This window comes from Neovison vison, chromosome 7 (genome assembly GCF_020171115.1).
Source record: "Neovison vison isolate M4711 chromosome 7, ASM_NN_V1, whole genome shotgun sequence".
In the NCBI taxonomy this organism is placed as follows: Eukaryota; Metazoa; Chordata; class Mammalia; order Carnivora; family Mustelidae; genus Neogale; species Neogale vison.
Window position 1 is genome coordinate 41,377,530 of NC_058097.1, and position 12,380 is coordinate 41,389,909.

Genomic DNA, 12,380 nt, shown 5'->3' on the forward strand with positions numbered 1-12,380 from the left:
CTGCCACTAAGATTTATACACTTACATTTGCATTGTTGAGTGATTTCCTCTTTAGCACTGTCTTTTTTGTTGTTTTATGTTTGTCAGTTTCAGGTTAACATTATAAAATTGTTTTCATTGTTTTCTGTGCTTTTAGGAGTGGATTTATCTGTACCTTGAAGGTTTGAGGTGTTCTCATTATAATTATTTAAGCCCTGAGCTTTTTGTCCTTTAAGTAATTGTTCAAGAACTTTTATTTTCTTTCATGATTATTGAGTTTATAAAACTATCCACTTTGTGTTTTGTAATCTATAACATTTATCCTCAGATGCATTTATCAAAACATATTATCAAAGATAAATTTATGATTTAAAATGTCCAAATTAAAAAATAAAGGCAAGGTGTAATTACCTTGTTTAGGTAATTAGAAAGTGATCTTTTGGGCGCCTGGGTGGCTCAGTGGGGTAAGCTGTTGCCTTTGGCTCAGGTCATGATCTTAGAGTCTGGGATCAAGTCCCGCATCGGGCTCTCTGCTCAGCAGGGAGCCTGCTTCCTCCTCTCTCTCTCTGCCTGCCTCTCTGCCTACTTGTAATCTCTCTCTGTCAAATAAATAAATAAAATCTTAAAAAAAAAAAAAAAGGAAAGAAAGTGATCTTTCACTTAATTTCAGAAAATGTATACTGATTTTCTCCTGTACATTGCTATGTATGTTTTTATATGTGCTACGTGCCATGGAATTCGGGGGTTTTGGTTTGATTTCCTATATTTCACTTTTTGTATTTTGGAAAAGAGAGAACTTCTCTCTCTCTCTCTCTTTTTTTTTTTTTTTTTTTTAAAGATTTATTTATTTATTTATTTATTTATTTGACAGAGAGATCACAAGTAGACAGGCAGGCAGAGAGAGAGAGAGAGAAGCAGGCTTCCTGCTGAGCAGAGAGCCCGATGCGGGACTCGATCCCAGGACCCCGAGATCATGACCTGAGCCGAAGGCAGCGGCCTAACCCACTGAGCCACCCAGGCACCCGAGAGAACTTCTCTCTTAAAATAAGATAATTGTCATACTACTATCATTTAACATATAAAGTAATAAGTAAAGTACCTTTCAGTGCACTTCAGAATTCATCCCCCAGAGGTTCATTAACAGAACAGTGACTATTCTTTCAGACTTTTTTTTTCTGAACGATTTTACAAACATAATATACACTTAAACTTTTTTTTTTTTTTTTTTTTTTTTTTAAGACGGAAAGATTGTGCTATATTTACTTCCTGGCTTGTGGCTAGGGTGTTTTTAATAGTGAAGTTGAACGTTTTAAACATCCTGCTTACCTAGTTTTAAGTGTCTGGATATGTTGCTATGGGTTTTTGTGGTTTGTTTTTTCAAACATGGGCAGTTTGCAAAACTTCAGCAAACACTGAACATAACCTGTCTGTTACCGTGTCACTTTCTGATCTTTGTCACTGTGTATTAAACATTTCACTTAAGTATAATCACTGAATTTATATTCCTTTGTGCTCTGTTTCTTTTAACAGAACATGTACCACTCTTCCATATTCCTCTTTTTTTTTCTTAACATTTCCTGTTGTATAATTGGGTTCTCAAGTTTTTATTGTAATTTATGCTATTTTGGTATTGCTTTATCATATTTCATAAATCTTGTTAGCACATTTGACAAGGAATAGATACAGGCAGACTTGAATAGTATGAAGTCATTTAGAGGGAGACAAGAAAGATGAAAGAGGAAGTGGTTGGAGTGGTTGAGACCTGGTGATGCTTTTGTGTGTATATCTATGATACTTGTGCTTATTAGTGTTCATTTATTTTTTTATTCCAAATCTTGGTTCCTGTGATCCTTTCATAGAAGACTTCCTAAATTTTGAGAACCCACTGTATGTTCAGCACTTTGTAGGAATTAGAACTGTAAGCAGAGAAGAGCCCTTCCCTTAAGGAATATGATAGTAATTTACTGTAGAAGTCTTCAAAACAGTTTGGTTATGCACTCTGAAAAACATGTATGCCTTTGGGCCCCATAAGTATAAATTTCATGTGTGCTGTTCTCAGTTCACAGTGTATTAGGTTAGTGAAATTTCATTTCTTTTTCCTTTTTTAGAAAAAAATTTTTTAAGGATTTGTTTATTTAGAGAGAAAGCTCGTGTGTGAGTGTGGGGGAAGGACAGGGAGGTGTTAAAGCAGACTCCCTGCAGAGCGTGGAACCTGACGTGGGGCTTGATCTCACAACCCATGAGATCATAACCTGAGCCAAAACCCAAGAGTCAAATACTTGACCAACTGAGCCTCCCAGGCACTCCAATTCATTTTTAGAAAAACTACTAATGTAGTAATGTGTATAGAGACTTTTAAAAAGCATTTTTGTTATTGTCCATTTAATAAGACCATAGTAATAGCTTCTGTCTTAAACCAGTTTATTCTTTCTTTATTGACATAGTTCCAGGTGCTCCTTCAGCTCCAAGGAGAGGGCGTGGGGGTCATCGAGGTGGCAGGGGACGATTTGGTATTCGACGAGATGGTCCAATGAAATTTGAGAAAGACTTTGACTTTGAAAGTGCAAATGCACAATTTAACAAGGAGGAAATAGACAGAGAATTTCATAATAAACTTAAGTTGAAAGGTGAGTTTATTTTTCTACTCAGAAAATATTCTTATTTGGCTTATGAATTGTGGATGTTTAATATAAATCTTGATTTTCTGGTATGTGTTTGTTTTTCATTAGAAGATAAACTTGAGAAGCAGGAGAAGCCTGTAAATGGTGAAGATAAAGGAGACTCAGGAGTTGATACCCAAAACAGTGAAGGAAATGCAGATGAAGAAGATCCTCTTGGCCCTAATTGCTACTATGACAAAACCAAATCCTTCTTTGATAATATTTCTTGTGATGATAATAGGTACCGTCTTTTAAGCTTCTCTTAAGCTCTTAGGAGGTTGAAGTATCAAATGATTTCCTATAAATTCACTAAGTTTAATGTATACTTTAAAATATCTAAGGACTACAATTATTTAGTGTTTTGTTTTGCCAGAAGAAAATACTCCGTACTTAAATTTTCAATGATATTACTCCTCGTGAAGAAGAAATAACCATATACTTTTGTTTAGAAATGCATTCACATTTGAAAATTAGTGATTGAACCAAAAGCATTCATCTAACATCTTAAGTAAGGCCTTTACTTACTTCTCTACACTGTAGTTCAAATGAAGCCATGGCCAAAAATGCTAATGTTACTCTGAAGTTTGCTAATATAGTAAAAGTTGGCCATATTATAGCAAATGTGGTTCCAGAAAATTGTCTGCTTAAAGGAGCCAGTATAGCAGGAGTTCTAGAGTTTTTGCTACCCATCCCAGATTTTCCTTCTCCGAATGGTAGTTTGGTGCCACCTGGTGGCAGTTGTCTGCTTGAGTATAAACATGGGGAGGGTGATGATCTGATCTTAGTCCTGGGATTGTACGGCCATAGGACAGCAACAGTAGCTTCTGACATCAGGTCCAGGGACTGGGCTAGGAGGATACTAGAAACTTTAACTTTCCTAGCACACTGGGACCTACTTTCCTTTTCCTAGCTTCCTGAGACCGTTCCCTTTCCTGGCTTAGTCCTCCTCTCTCACACTGGGGCTGAGGGGAGGTGCAGTCATTTGCCAAGCCTACTGTATTTGAATTCCCATTATATTGGAGGCTGTTATGTTTGTTTCATCAGCTATATTTGAAAGAAACTAGTACTGGTCATATTTTCACGTGATGTTTAACAATAGTATGGGAACATCCTGCCATGGACAGTTTGTGACGACTTAGATAAGGTGCTTATTTTTATTTGCCCTTGAGGATTTATTTATTCTTAATTTGGAAATTAGTGCGCCACATAGTTTTCCTGGGAAATGTTCTTAAACCCAATACACTAGAGACTATTTGTTCTTGTAACAGAGAACGGAGACCAACCTGGGCTGAAGAAAGAAGATTAAATGCTGAGACATTTGGAATCCCACTTCGTCCAAACCGTGGCCGTGGCGGGTACAGAGGCAGAGGAGGTCTTGGTTTCCGTGGTGGCCGAGGGCGTGGTGGTGGCAGAGGTGGTACCTTCACCACCCCTCGAGGCTTTCGTGGTGGATTCAGAGGAGGTCGTGGGGGCAGGGAGTTTGCAGATTTTGAATACAGGGTAAGTATTATATGGTTTGGGGTTAGCATGCTGTTTTATGAAATTCAAAATGGTTTACTTTTATTTATTTTGTGTGAATTTTTTTTTTTAAGATTTTATTTATTTATTTGACAGAGAGAGATCACAAGTAGGCATAGAGGCAGGCAGAGAGAGAGAGAGAGAGAGGAGGAAGCAGGCTCCCTGCTGAGCAGAGAGCCCGATGCGGGACTCGATCCCAGGACCCTGAGATCACGACCTGAGCCGAAGGCAGTGGCTTTAACCCACTGAGCCACCCAGGTGCCCCGTTGCGTGAATATTTTTAAGCCATTTGTATAACTTCCAATTGGTTCAGTAGTCGGGATTAAGTTGTTTATATAATTTTAAGGAGCAGTAACTTCTTGGCTAATGGGTCCAAAGTTTTTAACAGCTTTCTTTTCAATTGGAGGAAGTAAGAGATAGAACTACAAGATAGGGGTGGGAGGGGCCTTTTTTTTTTTTTTTTTTTTTTAATATAAAACCATGGTTTTAGATTTCATGGACTAGTAAAATTATCCCCCCCAAAATATTAGAAAGTGATTTAGGGTTTTTTCCCTTTTTTGGGGGGGGGCTATGGGGGATTATTAAAGAAATACCCCAAAAGACTATATCATATCACCTTTATTTTATACTACAAAGTGTGTAAAGAATCTAGGAAGGACATTCTCCAAACTGGAAAGCATCCATAGCAGCCAACATTTATATAGTATTTTGCATGTGTTAGGCATTGTTCTAAATGTTTTTCACATATTAACTCACTTAAATCTCACATGAACTCTTTAAGATAGTTCTTACCACCATTTTACAGAAGAAGAACTAGGTATAGAGATATTAAATACCTTGTTCAATGTCAGCTAGTAAGTGATGCTGTGCACTCATGAGCCTCGTAAGCTTGTTCCTGAGTCAGTGCTCTTAATTTAGTTTTATGGAAAATTCAACTGCATTTTCCCTGGTTTTCTTCTTTTACCTTGATTTTGAAAATATTGTGATATATTGGCACTTGAGAACTGCTGCTAGAAAACTATGTAGCTCTGTATAGTCTGTTTATATGTATAGTTAATTTACTGAAAGGAGTCTGTAGATGAAGTCAGTGTCACTCCTAGTTTATTGATTTTTAGATTCAGCAGAGAGGAAGGTTATGTAATCACAGAATAGATCAAAATCCCCTTGTAAAGAGATCTACTAGGAATTACAAAGGGCAGCTGGAAACAAAAAGACCTGCTGGCAGGAATTTTATTGTCCATTATTTGAAACTGCCCATTGTTGAGATCCCCCTTGAAGAATCGATGTTAGTGGCTTTGGGTTCTGGTCTGTTAATTCTGACACCTCTGATATTATATCATCTGAAACTGAAAATTAGCTTCAAGTCACTAGCTCAGGCTGTCCAGCCTTGGTGGCCTAGTACGGCTACAGGACTTAAAACTTGCAAAATTTCCATTCTAGCTGGGAGACTATGTCTTAGGAGTTACAGAATGCCCACTGCTTGTCACTGTTATTCTTACTATTGCCCTTGCCAGTTGTCAGTAGCCTTTTCACAGATTTTTGCCCTTTACCCTCCTGAAGTATTTGACACAGATAACCACCCACTAGTCCTTCTAGTTTTTAAAAATACTGTTATTTTTAGGGTATTTTTGTCTTTTTCTTCTTAAAAAATAACACGTGTTCCAGGGCACCTGCTGGCTCACTTGGTAGAGCATGCGACTCTTGATCTTGGGGTTGTAACTTTGAGTTCCATGTTGGGTGTAGAGATTACTAAAAAATAAATTTTTTTAATATAGGGTCTTTAAGAATAATGTAATAACATATGTTCCTCTACACAGCCTGTAAACACTTCATGATATGCTTCTCCACTTCAGAAGTCTTGTACTGGCTCTTGTCCTTTTTGCTATTGGGACTCCCCTTTTCTTTACTCACTCTGATCCAGATATGTGGATCACCTTCTTGCTCTTGTTCAGTGCCAAACTTATTCTTATCTCAGGACCTTTTCACCTATTCCTTCTGCCTAGAATGTTCAGTTTGCTCCTTAAAAGCTTTCATGCTCCGGGTGCCTAAGTGGCTCAGTCGGGTAAGCATCTGCCTTTAGCACTGGTCATGATCCCAGAGTCCATGGGACCAAGTCCTGCATTGGGCGTCCCACTCCATGGGGTGTCTGCTTCTCCCTCTGACCCTTCCCCTCTCATGTTTTCTCTCTCTCTCTCTAACTAAATAAATAAAATCTTCAAAAAAAAAAAAGTTTTATGCTCATGTTTGTGCTTGCTCTTCTGCCCCCTTCTTTCTTGACGCTACCTCTCTCCCCTCCCCTTTCTTTCCTCCTCCTCTTGTGAGCTTGTTGATAAATAGCTTTTAAGGTCCCAGTTTTTAGCTGGGACCTTATGTGCTTCTACCTGCATCTCTCCATCTTTATCTGCTTTATGTCTTTTGACCTTCTTTAAAATGACCTTACCATCTTCTTGGCTTCCCCCCGCCCAGCACCCTCACTAGCTGACAGTGCAGTGTAGCCCCTTTCTACACTACCGCATTTGTTCCTATTCGCTATCCCTGCCTGCTACCGTAGTAACCCTCTGATTGGTCTGCAGACGTTTGGTCTCTTTCCCTCACTTCAGGCAGATCAGCTATCTGTTGAAGAACCTGTGACAGCTCCTTGTTGAAGACCACATGGAGTCAACTTGTCTTGAGGAAAAGAAGGCTTACTTTAAACTCGGATCCTGATGAGAATTCTAGTGGTTGTTGCCACTGTGACTTCAGTTGACTCGTTAAATCTTTCAGGCCCTCGGTTTTTACATTTTTGGAAACAGAGTTACGCTTTTATCAAATACACATTTTTAAAAATGTTTTATCAACATATAATCTATTATGAGTCCCAGGGGTACAGGTCTTTGTCAAATACACATTTTAAAGATCATTAAGGTCTCAGAGTTACAAAGCATCTGAGAAGTCAGAGCTCCTGGCCAAGCTGTGAGTCCCGAAGTATCCCTTTAGGGGCTGCCAGCTTACTTCTCCTAAAAGCATCCATCCTACCCCAGGGGTAGTTCAATTAGTAGGATTTCACAGTGTGGGTGAAGATCTTTCCCCTTTTATCTTCACTCTTAGTTTAACTCTAGCCTTATAAACACACAGAATATACATACTCCTCCATGATAATTCCTCAGATATTTGAAGCAGCAGCTGTCATGTCATCTCTGAGATTGGACAGTTATTTCTCATTATCTAAACGGTCATCAGTAAATCTTTAAATAACTGCTGTGTGCATGGTACACGCATTTATTAATTTAGACTTTTTGTAGCTCTGTCTCTGTTCATCAAATTTGAGCCCCCAGTGAAATCCCCTGTCTCACATGTTGCAGAACTAGAATTCATCGTAGAAGTTGTCTGCATGAGTCTTTATCCACATTAGTGTATCCTTGACAAATAGTCCAGCCTCTGTTTGGGTGTTTCAAGGCACGATAGATTGACTGAACCCTAGATGTTGCGCTGGTGGTAAGGTTCTAACGTGACATTGTACTGCCTGCTCTTCTTACTCTGTGCGGATCCCACTGCTATATCCAGCCCCGTTTCTCATTGTGTTTAAGGTATTTGGTTCAAGCAAGTTGACTCGTGGTCAGTGCTTATACACACTGTCCTTGATTCCAACTTTAACCTCATTTTGTTGACCAAATATAATGAAGTCTTCATGTATAGCATGCACTGTGCTGGATACTAATGGTAAGCAAGATGGGTGCAGTCCCAGCCTTGTTGGTGTTTTAGTCCAGTGGGGAGAGAGACACAGCTAAAAATCAAGTTTCACATCTTTCACAGTCTTCTCCAAGGTTTGCTCTGTCCTTGGAAACTTCTCTTCCTGCACTGATTTCTTCCTTTTCTGACTCCTGTGGATCTGCTTTCATCGGTACACGTTTTAAATACACTCATGTTCCATATTTCATGTATTTTTGTTCCGCATTTCCAGCTGTATACAAGCCTCTTGACGTTAGTAAACATGTATTTTACTTTAATTTTCACCAGCAGACATGGAACCGTAGTGGGCTTAAAGTAAGTGCTCATCATGTTGATTAGTAATACACTACTTCAGCCTTGAGTAAGGTAGGAGGTCCATCAGTGTGATTAGTCCTTGTTTGTCCATTCCAAAGTTAAATGACCCTTACATCTGGCATGAGAGCCCTGACCTCCACATTCTCCACCTTCTAAATCATACCACCTGGTACCTTTAGAGGCGGAAATAGTGATTGATCACTATTAAATGAAGAAAATTCACCTTTAAGGATTAAACTCCTTTCTAAAACTACATCTGATACTTCTCAGAGAAACGGAGGTTATTGACATTTACAGCAGGCTTCATGTAATGCGTTGACTTTCTTCTTTGTGCTCTGTTGGCATGAACCGTTAGTTTTGAGGTGTGCATAAGCAAGTCTGGTTGTTGAATGAAAACATAGGCAAGGTAGGATTGTAGATTTTTAGAACTCCTTAAAAATACCAGCTGAACTCTAAACTGTCTCTCACCCTGCCCCCAGTAGATAGTTAGGAAACCAACAACCCAGAGAGGTTAACTCTCGTGATCTAGGTACAAGCTAGTAAAGCCAAAACCTACTCTCTGACTTCTAGTCCAGTTTTCCTTGAGGATAATGTTAGAAGCATAAAATTTTGTTAATAAGGTTGGTCCTGTGGTGCTTTGTGGGGGTGGGGGATGAGGAGATTAGGTTGGGTTTGTAGTAAGAATGTAGTTAGTTCCTATTTTATATGCTGCTGCTGCTGCTGCGGCTACAGAAGTTAAGTAAGCCACCATGGTAGGTGAGACAGATTACCTTCTGTTTGAGTCTGTTTCTTCAGATAGGGTCCAGAAACAAAGAGGTAACCCAAATGACTCAGCATGGTACTCTCTCTCCCTTTCCCCCTTTCATTTTCTCCTCTCTTTCCCTCTACTTCTCTGTATCCCTCTACCCTTCTCTCCTCTCTCCCTCTTTCTTTCTTTTTTTTACCTTTCAGAAAACCACAGCTTTTGGACCCTAAAATAGGTCTGGATTGATCGTACAACTTTCTGAAAGGTAAAAAAAATAAATAAATAAAGTTGGGACATGTGAAGGTTCACTTTGGTGGGAGACTGTGGGGTGGAATTATCTTCAGTTTATTCCTTTCTGCACCAGTTTATACCATGCCATATGTATTCCAATTTAATGACATTGTGCAAGTGGTTTGGTGCTATATACACAGATAAAGTTAAGTCTTTAACATTGGAAATAATGTATTTCTAACAGTCAGGATGAGAATCAGCAGTAAAAATCAGGTATATGATAACAGCTAGTCCTGAGGAAAATAGTAGCCCCTGTTTCTGGTGTTATGTAAAGGCCTTTTGATTAGGTTTAGCCTCATTGGAAAGCTAAAGGCTCCTTGAGACTTTTGTTTCTTCCCTGGTTACTTTTTAAAAATCACCCAGTCAACTCTGATTATCAGAACTTATTTTGAACTTAAAAGTTATCCTTTTAAAATGAATTTCTAAATCATTGCTTTCTCCAGGCATGAAACCTGGGAGAGAAATGTTATTTTACTGTCTGGATATTTTTATTGCTCAGTAAAGACATCAGAGACTTCAGGATTTTATTAATCCTTTTCCAGAGTATGTTGTCAATTGTATTTGATGAGTTTGACTGCTAAGTTGAAGGTTTAAATTTATCATTGTGTTTAAAAATTACTAAAATGCAAGCAAATATAGTGAGGTATGCCTGTATCTTAGGGGCCTTCTCGCTAGAACCAGCCCACACCACACCACCACTGCTGTAACCTCTGCTAACTAGAAAATGCAGTTAACAAGTAATGAGCTACTGCTGGGTGTAGAAGTTGTAAAATGTTTCCTGGAAATTAGTGAAATGGATTTATACATGAAAGGGAAAAGAGGGCATATTTGAAAGTAATGAGAAATACACTTAAGTAAATTAGAAGTACTATTACTAAACCAATAGTTTGAAACATGAGCTAATTTTTTTTTCCTTTTTAGAAAGACAACAAAGTTGCTGCATAGTCTACAAAGAAGTCTTTGAAAATAGGTGAATTTCTAGCTCTTCATGGTCCTGAGAATTGGTTTCAGTCTTTGAGAAGAATGAAGAAGTGAATTTGCTGTATATTTGTCACCAGCACTGGGTTTTGTTTGTTTGTTTGTTTTTCTGCTTAATTTCAAAGATATAATGCAGTTACTTTTGAGGGGGGAAGGCTCATCTTAAAAAATGAGCATTAACTATATTTGGAATAGCAGAAGGTTAAGTAATTTCTTATGTATAGTTAAACTACAGCAGTACTTCAATGGGACTTAATAAGTATTTTTTCATCACTGAAAGGATTTTTCTTATCACTAAATTGTATTTGGCAATTATTGTAAGTTGCCTGCAGATAGGGCCGTGATACTGTGTTTTGAGCCACAGAAGGTTGTGTGTATGTATGTGTGCGTGTGTGTGTGTGTGTGTGTGTCTATATCTTGCTCTCTTTCTTTCTTTTTGGAAATCCTGTAATATCCCTTTTGAGGTAGCTTATTTCGTCAATTAATTAGGGTGCTGGATGGTAGAGAATTTTGTCAGTCAACTATGTACACACAGTAAATACTGTTTCTTAGGCAAAGGTAACTTTTTTATATAGTTGTAAAATTCCATTATATTCCATTGCCAAAGAAACATTAAGAACTTTGTATAGCTGTATAAAAAGCAACTAATTTTTTAAAGAATAAACATTTTAAAGTCAGCAAACATACTGTGTCCTTGCAGAAGTTGATGTGCTGAGGAGCAGAGCTATGGGTGGTGGGTCTTTTTTCATAGCTTTCCAGGCTTGAGAGTTTTGATTTTGATTTTTTTTTTTAATGTTTGGAACATAAATGAAGATTTGATACATTCTTCCATTATCTGAAAAGGATAAATTACTCATACTCATTGTAAGAACTTCATTTTATAACAAATGGCATATCACAGGATTTGTCCAAATAATAAATATTTTCAGTATATTAATGTAAATAATCATAGATAAGAATGTACTTAGCTGTATTTTCAAATAAGCACCCTCCCCTTTTTTAAGACAATAAAACTGGGCATCGATTAACCTGTTCTTCCTGATATGCCTGGAATTTTGTTGTGATATCTTGATTCATTCCATTATATTTCAGGAGGATCCAGAGTGCTAGAAATTATTTTGGCAACCTATAAGATATCCTAACACTGGTCCTTGGGCCTGTGGCCCACAAATGACTCGGTAATAGAGTTCATTGCTAATTATAAATCACTAGTAAATCTTTTTGATATTTTAAGCTATAGTGGAAAAAAAAATCTGGCCGCTTTTGTGTTTTTATGAAGGCCACGGAATAAAGGGATCCAAAGATTTAAATATTTTTATCTATTTTGATTTTTGTTAACTTTCTCTTAAGGTATTCAGTAGTGATAAAGATGTGGAAAACTGCGCTGTAGGAGAATTGGAGTATTTAAAGATGGTTGATATTTTTAATTTTAATTTTATATCTTTTGTATAGCTCTACAAGGAAATGTTTTGTAATTTGGTTTCATTTAAAGTCCAGTACTTGGCAGGCATAGTTTAGATAATGTTGCTTAATACTGTTTGCTTGCATGTTAACAACCAACCCTTTTGGAGGACCCACAAATCATGATACTGAACACAGTTCTGAAGCATTCTGAACATCAAAGCAAGTGCTATGATACCTATGTAGACTGTTTGAGATGTCCCGGGCCAGTTTCAAGAAAAGCTGTAAATACCAGTTCTACATGCTCTGAAAGTATGAATTCACATGTTTTCTAAGCCCTCTGGGTGACTGACTAAGGCATTTGGTACCCCAGTAATAACTGGCAGCATGGCAGTGCACCTTACAATATCAAAGCAAGGTTTTTATCCTAAGGCAGAATAAAACTGTTAAATAAAAAATGTTCGTCAAAGTTCTTTCTCTTTAAATAGTAATACCATCTTACCATAGAGAGAAACATGATGAAAGACCTCTTTTAAGTATAAGAATGGAATTATGGTTATGTTTATATTCCCTAAAATAACTAGTTCCTAACATTTTTCCTAAGATTTATTTATTGCTGTAGTGCTTAGGAAGCTGGAAGCCCCTTTGTTCCCCACTAGTATGCAGAGTGATCTTGAGTTATGGTCCCCATCTTGAGGAGACTGAGCCAGCCAGGCACAGGCGAAACTAGAAGCCTCGGGCTAAAATGTTCCCTCGGTGGGCAGGCAGGCATGAAAGAGGAGAGA

The 12,380-nt window shown here is 37.9% G+C and overlaps 1 protein-coding gene across 4 annotated transcripts in view; it reads left to right on the plus strand.

Annotated features, from left to right (window-relative positions):
- Positions 1-11,228, plus strand: part of LSM14A (LSM14A mRNA processing body assembly factor) — a 57,661-nt gene extending 46,433 nt beyond the window's left edge. For 2 of the 4 annotated variants that reach the window (XM_044256283.1, XM_044256281.1), the window contains 5 exons: positions 2,424-2,606; positions 2,709-2,880; positions 3,908-4,139; positions 9,132-9,190; positions 10,138-11,228. In XM_044256283.1, coding sequence (XP_044112218.1) covers positions 2,424-2,606; positions 2,709-2,880; positions 3,908-4,139; positions 9,132-9,155 — 611 coding nt within the window. In that variant the 3' untranslated portion in view covers positions 9,156-9,190; positions 10,138-11,228. The remainder of the gene's footprint in view (positions 1-2,423; positions 2,607-2,708; positions 2,881-3,907; positions 4,140-9,131; positions 9,191-10,137) is intronic. The other 2 variants (XM_044256284.1, XM_044256282.1) reach the window with 1 other exon arrangement.
- The last annotated feature ends 1,152 nt before the right edge of the window (positions 11,229-12,380 follow it).